Below are 17,783 nucleotides of genomic sequence, written 5' to 3' on the forward strand. Positions count from 1 at the left end.
TTGCGGATGTGACTAAACACGTTGACGAAGGTAGAGCAGTAGATGTACTGTGTATGGATATCAGCTGGGGATTTGATAGGGTACCCCGTGGAAGGCTTATTGAGAAAGTAAGGAGGCATGGGATCCAAGGAGACCTTGCTTTGTGGATCCAGAATTGGCTTCCCCACAGAAGGCAAAGAGTGGTTGTAGACAGGTCATATTCTGCATGGAGGTCAGTGACCAGTGGTGTGCTTCAGGGATCTGTTCTGGGACCCCTTCTCTTCATGATTTTTATAAATGACCTGGATGAGGAAGTGGAGGGATGGGTTAGTAAGTTTGCTGGTGACACAAAGGTTGGTGTTTTGGATGGTGTGGAGGGCTGTCAGAGGTTACAGCAGGACACTGATAGGACACAAAACTGGGCTGAGAAGTGGCAGATGGAGTTCAACCCAGGTAAGTGTGAGATGGTTCATTTTGGTAGGTCAGATATGATGGCAGAATATAGTATTAATAGAAACATAGAAAATAGGTGCAGGAGTAGGCCATTCGGCCTTCGAGCCTGCACCGCCATTCAGTACGATCATGGCTCATCATCCAACTCAGAACCCTGTACCTGCCTTATCTCCATACCCCCGATCCCTTTAGCCACAAAGGCTGCATCTAACTCCCTCTTAAATATAGCCAGTGAACTGGCCTCAACTGTTTCTTGTGGCAGAGGATTCCACAGATTCACCATTCTCTGTGTGAAGAAGTTTTTCCTCATCTCAGTCCTAAAAGGCTTCCCCTTTATCCTCAAACTGTGACCCCTCGTTCTGGACTTCCCCAACATCGGGAACAATCTTCCTGCATCTAGCCTGTCCAATCCCTTTAGAATTTTATACGTTTCAATCAGATCCCCCCCCCCCACCATCTTCTAAATTCCAGAGAGTATAAGCCTAGTCGATCCAGTCTTTCATCATATGAAAGTCCTGCCATCCCAGGAATCAATCTGCTGAACCTTCTTTGTACTCCCTCTATAGCATGAATGTCTTTCCTCAGATTAGGGGACCAAAACTGCACACAATACTCCAAGTGTGGTCTCACCAAGGCCTTGTACAACTGCAGTAGTACCTCCCTGCTCCTGTACTCGAATCCTCTTGCTATGAATGCCAGCATACCATTGGCTTTTTTCATCGCCTGCTGTACCTGCATGCCCACTTTCAATGACTGGTGTACAATGACATCCAGGTCTCGTTGCAGCTCCCCTTTTCCTAATCGGCCAGCATTCAGATAATAATCTGTTTTCCTACCCTTGCCACCAAAGTGGATAACCTGACATTTATCCACATTAAATTGTATCTGCTGTGAATTTGCCCACTCACCTAACCTATCCAAGTCACCCTGCATCCTCTTAGCATCCTCCTCACAGCTAACACTGCCGCCCAGCTTTGTGTCATCCGCAAACTTGGAGATGCTGCACTTAATTCCCTCGTCTAAGTCATTAATATATATTGTAAACAACTGGGGTCCCAGCACTGAGCCTTGCGGTACCCCACTAGTCACTGCCTGCCATTCCGAAAAGGTCCTATTTTTTCCCACTCTTTGCTTCCTGTCTGCCAACCAATTCTCTGTTCTAAAAGGTCGCTGCTCTATTCTGAGGCTGTGTCCTCCAGTCTTGGACTCTCCCACCATAGTAAACATTCTCTCCACATTCATACTATCAAGGCCTTTCACGATTTGATAAGTTACAATTAGGTCACCCCACAATCTTCACTAATGCATCCACTATTTCTTGGGCTACTTCCTTAAGCACTCTGGGATGCTTAGACTCTTAGCAGTATGGAGGATCAGAGGAATCTTGGGGTCTGAGTCCATAGGATACTCAAAGCTGCTGTGCAGCTTGACTCTGTGGTTAAGAAGGCATACAGTGCATTGGCCTTCATCAACAGTGGGATTGAGTTTAAGAGCCAAGAGGTTATGTTACAACTATCTTGGACCCTGGTCAGACCCCGCTTGGACAAGTGTTTTCAGTCTGGTCACCTCACTACAGGGAGGATTTGGAAACTATAGAAAGGATGCAGAGGAGATTTACAAGGATGTTGCTGGATTGGGGAGCATACCTTATGAGAATCGGTTGAGTGAACTCGGCCTTTTCTCCTTGGAGCGACGGAGGATAACAGGTGACCTGTTAGAGGTGTCTATAAGATGATCAGAGGCATTGATCATGTGGATAGTCAGAGGCTTTTTCTCAGGGCTGAAATGGCTAACATGAGAGGGCACAGTTTTAAGGTGCTTGGAGGTAGGTACAGAGGAGATGTCAGGGTTAAGTTGTTTACGCAGAAAGAGGTGAGTGCATGGAATAGGCTGCAAGTGACGGTGGTGGAGGTGGATACGATAGGATCTTTTAAGAGACTGCTGGATAGGTACATGGAGCTTAGAAAAATAGAGGGCTATGGGTAACATTCAGTAATTTCTGAAGTAAGTAGATGTTCGGCTCTGCATTGTGGGCTGAAGGCCCTATATTGTGCTGTAGGTTTTCTATGTTTCTATGTATTATTATTTAAGACAGTTGTTGAGGACCAAAAAGATAACCTGTTTGTGAGGTCTGAGGATTTTGGCATGGTTCTTGATAACCATGATGTCAAGGTCTTTCATTGGAAACTTAGTGGGGTGGATGGGTGGGAAGCTGCTGATGCAGTTAAGTAGTATGATATTGAAAGTGTTCATAGAGGAAGCATTATTGAGTTAAGCATTTGTGACAGGTCTACTACATGAAGTAAAGCTAAGCAGTTACAAGAAGCAAGGGTGGAAATCAGGGAGCCTCTAATCTTCAATTTCAAACCTGTCTGAGTATGGGAATGGTGTCAGAAAGTCAGAAGACTTCTCAGATGTTGTACCATTGTTTAGTATGTGAAGGAGTGATTTGCCAACTTGGGAAAATCTGAGGTAACAGTCAGTATAAGCCTTTATTTGGAAGGGTGCAGGTGAAGATTGATAAAGGAAAATTGTTTTTAACCTGTGATTTTTTAATTGAGTAAGCAACAAGGAGGGTTGATGAGGTGTAAGGGTTTTATAGAATAGTATAATACAAGAAGAAATGACTTTCCTGAAATGGCTTTGTTAATGTAAGGATGACATTAGTGACAGAATTGTCAATAGAAGTGGAGATAATTGTGTAAAATCCACTTTTGATCAAACTAGGTAACAGTACTGTGATGGTAATTCAGTTGATTTGATCCACAATTTATATTTAACTCACTGCAATCAGTGGAGAACAATCATTTTCAAACATTAAATATTTGATTTTTGTTTTGTGATGACACTAGTTGTGTATTTCATATATTTAATATCTCCAATTAATTAAATAGACGAGAGCTAGTATCTTTTTTGCTAAGGATAAGTATTTTCTTTTCCCTCAGGCTCCGTGCATTGTCAAGTGGTGGGAGTATTACCTCTCCACCCCTCTCACCGGCGTTGCCAAAGTATAAATTGGCAGATTACCGTTATGGGAGGGAAGAAATGCTAGCACTTTATATAAAGGATGTTAAGGTATGTAGTTGTTGATTCATCAGCATATGTCAGCCATTTGTTAAATACTGGAATTAAAAACTTGTAAAATGGTCACTTGGATAAAATAATCCTTAGGAATACTTGTATTTTGTATTTTGAAAATAGAAATATGATCTTTGATAGAATATACAGTGCCTATAAAAAGAATTCGCCCCCACATGAAGTTCTCATTTTATTGTTTTACAACACTGAATCACAGTGGATTTAATTTGGCTTTTTTGACACTGATCAACAGAAAGTGAATCTTTCATGTCAAAGTGAAAACAGATTTCTACAATGTGATCTAAATTAATTACAAATATAAAACACAAAATGATTGCATAAGTACAGGTGTCCCCCGCTTTTTGAACGTTCACTTTACAAAACCTCACTGTTACGAAAGACCTACATTAGTTACCTGTTTTCGCTAACAGAAGGTGTTTTCACTGCTACGAAAAAAGGCAGCGTGCGAAAAAAAAGCAGCATGCGCCCCGAGCAGCCAAGCTCCTCCCCCGGAACTGTATTCTGGCTGGCATTGCTTAAACACATGCCTATGAGCATCTGTGCTTTGTCGATTTATTTTGAGCAGCCGTTAACAAAATGAGTTCTAAGGCATCAGAAAAGCCTAAAAGTACTCGTAAGGGTGTTACACTTAGTGTAAAAAAAACTAGACATAATTATGCATTTCGATCATGGTGAACGAAGTAAGGACAAAGTGAGTTTGGCTTGTGGAAATTGATGATGTTGAAGAGGTTTTGTCATCTCATGACCAAGAACTGATGCAATTGGAAGAGGAAAGGATAACAATCGAAACTGAATGCAGTAGCGAACAGACCGAAAGTGAAGTTGTCCAGGAACTGAATGTGAAGCAACTGCGTGAGATTTTCACTGCAATGATAAAGTACGACTTTAATTTTGAAAGGGTACGTCAGTTTAGGGCATATTTGCAGGATGGTTTGAGTGCTTACAAAGAACTGTATGATAGAAAAATGCGCGAGGCTAAGCAGTCAGGCAAGCCTTCCAATCGGCCACAGCAGGCGACAAACCTCGACCTTCGACATCAAGACAAGCAGACATAGAAGAAGATGACCTGCCTGCCCTGATCGACGATGAGATAACATCCCAGTGTCCCACCACCCCAACCCCCGGGATGCAGACGGATACATTGCCGCGGAGAATGCAGTGGTAGCTGGGACGCACCCAGCATATCTTTAAGAAAAAAGCCGAAATAAGCAAGCTAATTAATTACGTGCCACCCGGCACGTAAGTGTCAGCCCAGATCAGAGGCGATTGCCCATTGCGTTGCCTCTGGTCTGGGCCGACATTTGCGTGCTGGGTGGCACCTAATCAATTAGCTTGTTTATTTTGGCTTTTTTCTTAAAGATGTGCTGGGTGCGTCCTGTCCACAGCTGTACCCCTGCATGCTTCGCGGATCAGCATCGGTCGGCGGTCTGGAGGGTGGGGGCCACTGCACCACCCCAACCTCTGACGACTCAGTCTAACACACCATCATCAGTGTGCTCGGTGCTGACTTCTCGATTCCCGTGAGTGATACTAGACTGTACATACATTATTTCTACTTTATATAGGCTGTGTATTTTTATGCGTTATTTGGTATGATTTGGCAGCTTCATAGCTTAAAGGTTACTGGAGAGAGTGTTTCTGCTGAGAGTGCTTGCGTGAAATTTTCGCGACGGAGAACGATTGTAGACATTGCAGTGATTGTAGGGAAGTATTTCTACTTTATATAGGCTGTGTATTTATCATATAATTCCTGCTTTTACGATATGTTACTGTTATTTTAGGTTTTATGTGTTATTTGGCATAACTTGGTAGGTTATTTTTGGGTCTGCGAACGCGCACAAATTTTTCCCATATAAATAAATGGTAATTGCTTCTTCGCTTTACGACATTCCGGCTTACGAACAGTTTCATAGGAACGCACTACCTTCGGATGGCGGGGGAAAACTGTATTCACCCCTTTTTAATATGACACACCAAATCAACACTGGTGTAGCTGATTGGTTTTAAAAGACATATAGTTATTTATATGGATATCTGTTTTTTGAGACGGGTGTTTCACTTGATTGCAGTAAAAATACACCTGTATTTGTAAGGTCCAACTACTGGCGAGTCAATATCCTGGCAAAAACTATACCAAGAAGACAAAAGAACACTCCAAGCAACCCTGCAAAAAGGTTATTGAAAAGCACAAGTCAGGAGATGGATACAAGAAAATTTCCAAGTCACTGAATATCCGTAGGCGTACAGTTAAATCAGTCATCAAGAAATGGAAAGAATATGGCTGAGCTGTAAATCTGCCTGGAGCAGGCCGTCCTTGAAAACTGAGTGACTATGCATGAAGGGGACTCATGAGGGAGGCCACCAAGAGACCTATGACAACTCTGGAGGAGTTACAAGCTTCATTGGCTGAGATGTGAGAGACTGCGCAAACAACAATTGTTGCCCGGGTGCATCACTTGTCGCAGCTTTATGGGAGAGTAGCACAGAAAACCCATTATTGAAAAAAAACTTATGAAATCTCAGTTGGAGTTTGCTAGAAGACATGTGAGAGACTCTGAAGTCAGCTGGAAGAGTGTTCTATGGTCTGATAAAACCAAAATTGAGCTTTTTGTTCATCAGACTAAATGCTATATTTGTCATAAGCCAAAAACTGCATATCATCAAAAACACACCATCTTTACCGTGACGTATGGTGGTAGCTGCATCATGCTGTGGGGATGCTTCAGTGCAGCAGGCCCTGGAACACTTATGAAGGTAGAGGGTAAAATGAATGCAGCAAATTACAGGGAAATCCTGGAGGAAAACCTGATGCTGTCTGCAAGAGAACTGTAACTTGGGAGAAGATTTGTTTTCCAGCAAGACAATGACTCCAAGCATAAAGCCAAAGCTACACAGGAATGGCTTAAGAACAACTAAGTTAATATCTTGCAGTGGTCTTGCCAGAGTCCAGACTTCAATCCAATTGAGAATTTGTGGCTGGACTTGAAGAGGATTGTTCATTCATGATCTCTATACAATCTCTCAGAACTTAAGTAGTTTGTAAAGAAGAATGGGGAAAGTTGCAGTGTCTAGATGTGCACAGCTGATAAAGACCTATCCACACAGAATCAAGGCTGTAATTGCGACCAAAGGTGCATTTACTAAATACTGACTTGAAGGGACTTGTGCAATCGATTATTTTGTGTTTTATATCTGTAATTGATTTAGATCACTTTGTAGAGATCTGTTTTCACTTTGACACAAAAGTCTTTCTCTGTTGGATCAGTGTCAAAAAAAAAGCCGAATTAAATCCACTGTGATTCAATGTTGTAAAACAAAACATGAAAACTTCCGGGGGTGGGGGGGAATACTTTTTAAAGGCACTGTAGCTAAAGAGTTTTGACAATGCAGCAAAGTTGGATAATAGAAAAATTTATCATCTGGAACTTGTAAAGTTTCAGATTAATTAGGAGTAGTACCTTGAATTTCATTTCCTGTCTGTTCCATTTTTGCATTTCAGTAACCATTAAATTGTTCAACTGTCTTAGTGGTGAATAAATAAATTGACTCAGTATTTGTATTATTCTTGTCATGCTGGTTAACTAGTGGAAACAAGCATTAGCAAGCACTGATATATCAATACTTTGCTTGTAATATAATTGGAAGGTATATGTATGTTTAATGTTTTTATAAAAATGCCAAAATGAAAGTAATTTTGTTACACTATTTTTAAGTTCGATATTGTTGCTGCATATGTTTAAGCCCACCTTTGATCTTGTAATGTCTACAATTTTTTGAGCATTGTAAAATTACTGCCTGGCTTTTGTTTCTTCACATTGAATTATGGTGACGTTTCAAATTCTGTAGTGTTTTACTCCACAGTATTTTGGAAAAAGGAAATGGTATGATGGTATGTTTCATTTTAGCTGCTTTAATTCTCTGTTTTGTGTACTTTAGGTTCCTGTAGATCTATCTGATAAAGAGTTTCTACCTATTTTGCAAGAGGAGCCCCTGCCACCTTTAGCACTTGTACCTTTTACAGAAGAAGAACAGGTAGATAGCTATAACAGTAAGCAAATGATTACTTATGTTAGCATTAAAACATCATAACTATCTTTGGATTACTCTGCATAGTAATCTTTCTCAAACATTTTTGTTCATAGTTTTAAAGAATGTTGTTCAGTTACTTCAATTTCATTTGTGTTTCAAGTTTATACTTGGTCAGCATCAATGCCTCCAAGTTGCATGCAACCTTAACTTAGACATGAAGTTTTATCATATTACTGGTCAAAGCCATCGGGTTCCCTATGTAGTAATGTTGGAATACTTTAATTAGTTTGCCACCTTGATGACATTTAGGAATGTGCAGTAAATAATAACTTTGCCATTGAAGCCATTTTGGATGCAGCAGTTATTAAAATAGTAATGCATTTATTGGTCCAGTTAATCAAGTGAGAAGAATGGAGTAACTAGGGCCACACAGTAGTATATTGTAGTGATGCATATATACAGGTATCAAACCTGCATGTAGTGTATAGGTATGCTTTAGCAAAGTAATTTTGTTATGTCATATTTAGATTTTAGGTGTTTCTTGTGTTAGGCTTGGGAAGATTTATTGAGCCCTTGCAGTTCTGTGGATGATTTGTATTCCTATGTCTTTTTAAATGGTTGATTTTTGTTCTTTGTTTAAACCCTCCAGAGAAATTTTTCCATGTCTGTAAATAGTGCAGCAGTCCTAAGGTTAATGGGACGAGGTGGAGGAACAGTGGTAGGGGCGGCAAGAGGTAGAAGTTCCTCAAGAGGTAGAGGTAAGCATAATAAATTTAAGCATCCAGTATTTGAGGTTGTCAGTTGATAGATACCCACTTAATGGGTTTAATGATTTATAGATTAATGCATATGTATGCTTCAGAGTGATGAAGTAATTGTTAGAGTATCTGCTTCAATACCACCATTATTATTTCATAGTAACGCAGCAATATTTTGTGGGGGGCGGGGTGTAGATGACCAAGTAATTTGAAGAGGTAGGTTTGAGGGGAGTTTCACAAATGAAAAGAGATGATTATTTTTTTTTACTGGAGGCATTCAGAAATTAATTCCTCAACAGTGAAGGCATAGCTGCTAATGTTGGAGCAGTTAAATTCGGAAATTATCATAATTGAGGTGGGGATGCCACTGTGAATGGGGGAAATGACAAAGGAACTGAGACAATGCAGAGGATGAGGGAGAGGATTTAAAAACGGGTGCATTGCTAAGATTAGACAGCACAACTTCGTGCAAAGAGGACTTGATGCTACTGTAGGTAGGATGCTGACGAGCAGAGTTTTGAATAGTAAAAATGAGGTTGAGTAGCAATGTATTAGAATAGTTGGAAATTGACCAAATAAGAGAGTTTTAGGTGCAACTGGGCATTACTACAGAGATAGAAATAAGTAAATCTTAATGGCACAAGTACTAGTGTGAAACTTATCTTAGCATCAGGTGGCAAACAGTCTTGTTAATGGTAAATCCAAGGGGAAGGAATGTCATTAGTGATGTGGGCCAATAATGGTGATTTGCTCTAATGAATGTTCATTTGGAGGAAATTTTTCCTATTTGCTGTAATGTGAACAAATTCACCGGAGAGACCCAGCAGGTTAGATATGAACTAGCATTTTGTTTGATAAAATGAGACACAACAGGCATCATATTGAGACCCTTTCAGAGGAAGAGGCTTGTTCGACCTAATATTGCATGGCATTTTATATGCTAAAGATCAAAATACAATTCTGTATTTACAATGCATCTACAATGTTTTGTTTTGAATTACATACAACTTTCACGCCTATTCTCCAGCCTCCCAAAATGAATGTTAGTCAATATTGCATGGGTTTTCAATTAACTATTGTTCACAGCTCTAGGAACCTGTTGTCCAGAATTGCATTTTCTATTTAATATACAGTCCATGTTCAGGCCTAGAGATTGATTGCTGAAGTTTCTGTGGATGTGCATGGGATACCCAGATGGTATGTTGCCTCCCAGGTGCCAGGATCAGGGAAGTCTCAAATTGGGTCCACAACATTTTGGAGGGGAGACCAGCCAGATGTCTTGGTACGTATTGGTACTAATGACGTAGGAAGGAAAAGTAATGAGGTCCTGAAGAGAGAATTTAGAGAGCTAAGCAGAAAGCTGAGGAGGAGGACCTCCCAGTAGACATTTCTGGATTGCTACCTGTGCTACGCCACCAGTGAGGGTAGAAACAGGATGATTTGGCAGATGATTTCGCCTGTGCAAGCGAGCTAGCTGGAGTGTTTGCTGACATCTTCAACTGCTCCTTGCTTCAGCGTAAGATCCCCTCATGTTTTAAGAAGGCAACAATGATCCCAGTGCTGAAGAAGAGCAAGGTGGCATGCCTGAATAACTATCGACCTGTGGTTCTGACATCAATTGCTATGAAGTGCTTCGAGCAATTGGTTATGGTACACATCAACCAGAGCCTACCGGTCAACCTCAACGCTTTGCAATTCGCCTACCGGAGCATCAGGTCAACGGCAGATGCCATCTCTCTGGCCCTTCATTCCTCCTTAGAACACCTGGAGAATAAAGAAGCATATGTAAGGCTCCTTTTCATTGACTACAGCTCTGCCTTTAATACCATCACTCCAAATAAACTGATTCCTAAGCTCTGGAACCTGGGCTTTAGCACTCAGATCTGCAGCTGTATCTTCAACTTCCTCACAGACAGGACCCAAGCTGTAAAATAGGGGACAAGCTCTCCTCTACAATCACTCTGAGCACAGGTGCCCGACAAGGCTGTGTACTCAGCCCCCTGCTGTACTCATTGTACACCCATGATTGTGTAGCCAAGTTTCCATCAAACTCAATATATAAGTTTACTGATGACACAACAATTGTAGACGGTATCTCGGGTAATGATGAATTTGAGTACGGAGAAGAAATTAAGAACCAGGTGGCATGGTGCGAAGACGATAGCCTATCCCTCAACGTCAGCAAGAAGAAGGAATTGGTTGTTGACTTCAGAAGGAGTAGCGGACCGCACGACCTAATTTACATCAGTGGTGCGCAAGTGGAACAGGTCAAAAGCTTTAAGTTCCTCGAGGTCAATATCACAAATGACCTGACTTGGTCCAACCAGGCAGAGTTCACTGCCAAGAAGGCCCACCAGCGCCTTTGCTTCCTGAGAAAACTGAAGAAATTTGGCCTGTCCCCTAAAACACTCACTAATTTTTATAGATGCACTGTAGAAAACATTCTTTTCGGGTGCATCACAACTTGGTATGGAAGTTGTCCTGTCCAAGACCGAAAGAAGCTGCAGAAGATCTTGAACATGGCGCAGCAAATCACACAAACCATTCTTCTGTCCTTGGACTCACTTTACACTGCACGCTGTCGGAGCAGTGCTGCCAGGATAATCAAGGACACGACCCACCCAGCCAACACACTTTTCGTCCCTCTTCCCTTCGGGAGAAGGCTCAGGAGCTTGAAGATTCGTACGGCCAGATTTGGGAACAGCTTCTTCCCAACTGTGATAAGACTGCTGAACGGATCCTGACCTGGATCTGGGCCGTACCCTCCAAATATCCGGACCTGCCTCTTTTTTTTTTTTTTTTTTGCACTACCTTACTTTCCATTTTTCTATTTCCTATTTATGGTTTATAATTTAAATTTTTAATATTTACTAATTTTTACTATTTTTAATTTAATATTTGTAAACCAGGGAGTGGGAAGCGCAGAATCAAATATTGCTGTGATGATTGTACGTTCTAGTATTAATTGTGTGGTGACAATAAAGTATAAGTGGGTGGTTGAGAAGCTGGTGTGGGGGGGAAGGGCTTCAGGTTTTTGGATCATTGGGATCTCTGGGGGAAGTATGACCTGTACAAAAGGGACAGGTTGCACCTGAACCCAAGGGGGGTGGGCAATATTCTCACAGGCAGTTTTGTTAGAGCTGTTGGGGAGGGATTAAACTAATATGGCAGGGGGATAGAAGCTGGAGTGAAGGGACTCAGGATAGAATGAATGGTAAAAAAGCAAAGATAGCATGCAGTCAGACTGTCAGAAAGGGCCAGTAGATGTTAGGACAAAATTGCAGCTAGTAGGATGAATGTCAGAACATTAGGGATGCAGAATCAAAAAAGGTAGCAAATAGAGTACTCAAAAGTGTTATATCTCAATGCATGGAGTATAAGAAATAAGGTGAATGATCTTGTTGCACTTTTACAGATTATTGGGTATGATGTTGTGGCCATTACTGAATTGTGGCTGAAGGATGGTTGAAGTTGGGAGCTGAATGTCCAAGGTTACATGTTGTATTGTAGGGATAGGAAGGTAGGCAGAGGGGATGGTGTGGTTCTGGTGGTAAAGAATGGCATCAAATCATTAGAAAGATGTGACATGGGATCAAAAGATTTCGAATCCTTGTTGGTTGAGTTAAGAAACTTCAACGGTGAAAGGAACCTGATGGCCTCCAAACAATAGCTGGGATGCGGACTACAGATTGAAATGGGAAATAGAAAAGGTGTGTCCAGAGGTCAATGTTATAATAGTCATGGGAGATTTTAACATGCAGTTAGATTGGGAAAGTTAAGTTGATAATGGATCTCAAGGGTGAGTTTGTTGAATGCATACAAGATGGCTTTTTAGAGCTGTTTTGTAGTTTAGCCTTCTGAGGGATCAGCTATATTAGATTGGGTGTTATGTAATGAACCGAAGGTGATTAGGAAGGTTAAGGTAATGGAACTCTTAGGAGGCAGTGATCATAATATGATTGAGATCAACTTGAAATTTGATAAAGTCTGACATAGCAGTATTTCAGTAGAGTAAAGGAAATTACAGTGATATGAGAGAGGAGTTGGCCAAAGTAAACTGGAAGGAGATGCTGGCAAGGATGACAGCAGAGTAGCAATGGTTTGAGTTTCTGGAAAAATGAGGAAGGTGCATGGTAGGTGCATTCCAAAAACAAAGAGATACTCAAATGGCAAAATAGTACAACTGTAGCTCAGAGGGATGTCAAAGCTAATGAAAAGGTAAAGAGAGGGCATACAACAAAGCAAAAGTTAGCAGGAAGATGAAGGAATGGAAAGCTTTTAAAAGCCTACAGAAAGCAAGTAAAAGAGTCATTCGAAGGGAAAAGATGAAATATGAAAGCAAGCTAGCAAACAATATCAAAGTGGATAGAAAAAGCTTTTTCAAGTATATAGAAAATAAGATGAAAGTGGACATAGGACTGCTAGAAAATGAGGCCAGAGAAATAATAACAGGGGCCAAGAAGATGGCAGATGAACTAAATAAATACTTTGCATCAGTCTTCACTATGGAAGGCACTAGCAGTGTGTCAGATGTTGTAGAGTGTGAGGGAAGAGAAGTGAGTGTAGTTACTATCACAAGGGAGAAAGTGCTCAAAAAGCTGAAAGGCCTAAAGTGTGTAAGTCACCCGGACCAGATGAACTGCACCCTAGGGTTCTGAAAGAGTAGTGGTAGAGATTGTGGAGGCATTAGGAATGATCTTTCAAAAATCATTGGACTCTGGTGTGGTTTCGGAGGACTTCACTCCACTCTTTAAGAAAGGAGGAGGGCAGCAGAAAGGAAATTATAGACCAGTTACCCTGACCTCTGTGGTTGGGAAGACGTTAGAGTAGTTTGTTAAGGGTGAGGTTATGGAGTACTTCTTGACACAGGACAAGATGGTACAAAGTCAGCATGGTTTCCTTCAGAGAAAATCCTGCCTGACAAACCTGTTGGAGTTCTTTGAGGAGATTACAAGTAGGGTAGATAAAGGGGATGCAGTGGATGTTACAGAAGGCCTTTGACACGGTGCCACACTTGAGGCTGCTTCCCAAGTTAAGAGCCCATGGTATTACATGGGAATTACTAGCATGGTTAGAACATTGGCCAATTGGTAGGAGGCAGTGAGTGGGAATAAAGGGATTCTTTTCTGCTTGGCTGCCAGTGACTTGTGGTGTTTCACAGGGATCAGTGTTATATTAGTTATTTAGATGATGGAATAGATGGCTTTGTTGCCAAGTTTGCAGATGATATGAAGATTAGTGGAGGGGCAGATAGTGTTGAGGAAACAGGAAGGATGCAGAAGGACTTGGAGTAGGAGAATGGGGAAGAAAGTGGTAAATGAAATACAGTGTTGGAAAATGCATGGTCAGGCACTTTGGTAAAAGAAATAAATGTGCAGACTATTTCGTAAATGGGGAGAAAATCCAAAAATCTAAGATGCAAAGGGACTTGGGAGTCCTTTTGCAGAACACCCTCAAGGTTAACTTGCAGGCTGAGTCAGTGGTGAGGAAGACAAATGCCATGTTAGCATTTATTTCAAGAGGTCTAGAATATAAGTGCAGGGATGTGATGCTGAGGCTTTATAAAGGACTGGTGAGGCCCCACCTTGAGTATTGTGAACAAATTTGGGCTCCTTATGAAAGAAAAGATTTGCTGGCATTGGAGAGGGTTCAGAGGAGGTTCACAAGGATTATTCTGGAAATGAAAGGGTTATCAGGAACATTTGATGGCTTTGGGCCTGTACTTGTTGGAATTTAGAAGGATGAGGGGGAATCTCATGGAAACCTTTGGAATGTTGAAGGCCTAGAAAGAGTAGATGTGGAAAGGCGTAGACAGGGCACAGCCTCAGGAAAGAGACATCCATTTAAAACAGATGTGGAGAAATTTCTTTGGCCAGAGGGTGATGAATTTGTTACCACAGCCAGCTGTGGAGGCCAGGTCATTGGGTGTATTTAAGGCTCAGACTGATAGGTTCTTGATTGGCCACAGCATCAAAGGTAACAGGGAGGAGGCCAGAGAGTGAGCCTGAGGAGGGGGAAAAAGGATCAGCTATGATTGAATGGTGGAGCAGACTTGATGGGCCAAATGGCATACTTCTGCTCCTATGTCTTCTGGCCTTATGGTCTAATATTTTGCTGTACACCCCAAGTCCAGAATATGCCCTAACGTTGTTTATACCATGTTATATCAATTGTGATATCTGAAAATGTAGAGACATTTGCAAGTTGAACCGTTATTATTGTATGAATTTGATGTGAACAGGATACAGAATATAAATATGGATAGGTTTGAGGTTATACTTTAGTGAAGAAAGAGAGGCCATTTCTGGATTTTTGTGACAAGAGTTGGATGAGTGCAGTTATACCCAGCTGGATGATGGTGGGAAGAGGTTGGGGAGGGTATTTTGTGTTCAACTGAGTTGCAGGCTAAATGTGGTTGAGAATAATGAGAAAGAATAGATTAACTTTATCATAGTCATTTGGCGCATGGCCAGGTGGTTAAGGCGTTTGTCTAGTGATTTGAAGGTCGCTAGTTCAAGCCTTGGCTGAGGCAGCGTGTGCGTCCTTGAGCAAGGCATTGCTCTGTGACACCGGTGTCAAGCTGTATGGGTCCTAATGCCCTTCCCTTGGACAACATTGGTGGTGTGGGGAGGAGAGACTTGCAGCATGGGCAACTGCTGGTCTTCCATACAACCTTGCCCAGGCCTGCCCCCTGGAATCCTTCGAAGACGCAAATCTATCATCTCATGAAACTAACGGATGCCTATATATATCAGTGTCATTCATGATGGATAACTGGTGATTTGATATTGTGGCATGCTTGTAAATGTGATTCGGGTGAATCATTCAAGCAAATTTGAAAAAACAATGTACTTGAAGTTGCAACACATTTGAGGTGAGGGGGAAAAAAAGGAAATAATTGACTGAGGCAGTCACTGCCTTTTTTAAATGAGAGGAGTGATGAGGGAGCATTTGAAGGAGAAGGGCATTGTTCATGAGAGAAAGGAGTACTAGTACTCAGCATGAGTGCCAGGAAGGGAAACTTGATGATAATGGTTGTGATAGGATTAAGGTCAGTCTCAAGGGTAGTTTGATTTAGAAAAAAATCTGGGAGAAATGCATGTTCATTGCTAAGTTTGGGGTGGGTTTTAAAATTAGAATACTAGTGCAGTGAAAGGGTTAGGCTATATCAGTATACTATTGCCATTTTAAATTTGTTCTTCACAGTTTACTGAATGAGGGACTTTTTTAATTGGAGAAAATCATAGGAGATAAGTTTTCTTGTAATCTCTATTGTGTATTGTCTCACTTCGTGATTTTTTGATTCTCTCACTTTTATTGAAAATATCATGGAATAGGTCCTCTGGCTCTCTGAGCTGTGCTGCCGAGCAATCCTTGAATTTATTCCTAGCCTAATCATGGGACAGTTTTAATGACCAGTTAACCTACCGACCAGTACATCTTTGGGCTGTGGGAGGAAACCCGTATGGCCATAGGGAGAATGTACAAACTCCTTACAGACAGTGGTGGGAATTGAATCCAGGTTGCTGGTACTGTAAAGCATTGTACTAACCACTATACTACCATACAATCCTACGAGACCTGCTGTCTTATGCTACAAAGGTTGTTTACCTGCTTGTTTACTGGTTATTTTCAGTTGTAATTTAGCAGCGTTTTTTATGTTCAACTCCTAATATTTAATGCCGGAATTACATCATGGGCCCTACCATGTAAAGTGACCTGATTAAACTCCACAAATGGGTAACTCAACCAAAAAACTCATTATCTATTTGTACCCATGTCAATTTCATAGTTTTTTTTATTGCTTAGAAAATTGAACAGTGAGGATTAGATTTGCTGAACTGTTAGTATGTGGCTGATGAACCAATTTTTTTTTTGATGGAACACTGCTAGAAATTTCTGCGTTGTCTATTACTAAACAGTGATTGCTTGTTTCACATTTGCAGAGCACAAAGATGCCATGCAAGTCTAACCATGTCACGTAGTGATTGAGGTTACGTGTTGCCAGGAAGGGACGTGGGGATTGAATGGGGATGAATTGTCAGGACTTGGATGAGTAGGGTTTTTGTTAGTTGACAGGAAAATCCTTGGAGTAGGGTTTAGGCAGGTGTGAAGTGCTTTTGGACACGCATTAGCTCATCTGATGCACAAAATACTTGGAAAGAAAATGAGAAAACGCTGAACACCTATGCTCTGTCCGCCAGAGAAAGCAGGATCTCCCAGTGGCCACACATTTCAATTCCACGTCCCATTCCCATTCTGATGTGTCCATCCATGGCCTCATCTACTGTCAAGATGAAGCCACACTTAGGTTGGAGGAACAACATCCTATATTCCATCTGGGTAGCCTCCAACCTGATGGCATGAACATTGACTTCTCTAACTTTTGTGATGTTCCCCTCCCCTTTTCTTTCTCCCTAAGCCTCCTGTCCCATGATCCTCTCCCTTCTCCAGCCTTGTATCTTCTTGCCAATCAACTGTCCAGCTCTTGGCTCCATCCCTCCCCCTCTTGTTTTCTCCTATCATTTTGGATCTCCCCCTCCCACTTTCAGGTCTCTTACTATCCCTTCCTTCAGTTAGTCCCGATGAAGGGTCTCAGCCCAAAACGTCAACCTTACCTCTTCCTATAGCTGCTGCCTGGCCTGCTGCGTTCCACCAGCATTTTGTGTGTGTTGCTTGAATTTCCGGTATCTGCAGATTTCCTCGTGTTTGCATTTTTAGAGACAACTGTCAATAAGTTTCTGATTTTTATTAAGTTTTATTTTTCATTTTAATTATGTATGCCCCCCCCCCAAAAAATGATGTAACACACTTAGTGTGCGGGTAATAATTGTGCAGCTTTTTTCATACAATTAGCTTATCTGCTTGAAACGCGAGATATTGCAGATGCTAGACATCTTGAGCAACACACAAAATTTTGGAGGAACTCGGTAAGTCAGGTAGTATCTATGGAGGGGAATAAACAGTTGCCATTTCAGGCCAAGACCCTTCATCGGGACCTTAAAGGAAGGGACCGAAGCTAGAATAAGGAGGGGAAGGAGGAGGACAAGCCAGAAGGTTGATAGTTGAGATAAATTGAGGAAGAAGGTGGGTAGGTGGAGCGATGATGTAAGAAGCTAGGAGGGATAAATGGAAGAGATAACAGGCTGAAGGAGGAACAATGGCTCTAGAAGAAAGGGAGGAACTAGAGGGAAGCAATGGGCAGGTGAGGAGAGATGAGAGAGGGTAACTAGAATGAGTAATGTAAAAAGGGAGAATGGCGGGGGTGAGGGAGAAATTACTGGAAGTTGGGGAAGTTGATGTTGGTGCTTGCCTCCCCTCCACATTCTGTAAGGATTGCTCAATATGTGACTCCCTTTTCCATTCCTCCCTGCTGATCTTTCTCCTGACACTTATTCCTGCAGGTGTGACATGTGCAATATCTACCCTAAACTTACTCCCTCATCATTCAGGGCCCAAACAGTC

At 41.6% G+C, this 17,783-nt stretch overlaps 1 protein-coding gene across 2 annotated transcripts in view; it reads left to right on the forward strand.

Moving 5' to 3' along the window:
- LOC140196411 (GRB10-interacting GYF protein 2-like) overlaps nucleotides 1-17,783 on the forward strand; it is a 191,571-nt gene that overhangs the window by 19,444 nt on the left and 154,344 nt on the right. For both annotated transcript variants that reach the window (XM_072255561.1, XM_072255562.1), the window contains exons 3-5: nucleotides 3,378-3,507; nucleotides 7,468-7,563; nucleotides 8,210-8,318. In XM_072255561.1, the coding sequence (XP_072111662.1) occupies nucleotides 3,378-3,507; nucleotides 7,468-7,563; nucleotides 8,210-8,318 (335 nt within the window). The remainder of the gene's footprint in view (nucleotides 1-3,377; nucleotides 3,508-7,467; nucleotides 7,564-8,209; nucleotides 8,319-17,783) is intronic.

This window comes from Mobula birostris, chromosome 4 (assembly GCF_030028105.1).
Source record: "Mobula birostris isolate sMobBir1 chromosome 4, sMobBir1.hap1, whole genome shotgun sequence".
In the NCBI taxonomy this organism is placed as follows: domain Eukaryota; kingdom Metazoa; phylum Chordata; class Chondrichthyes; order Myliobatiformes; family Myliobatidae; genus Mobula; species Mobula birostris.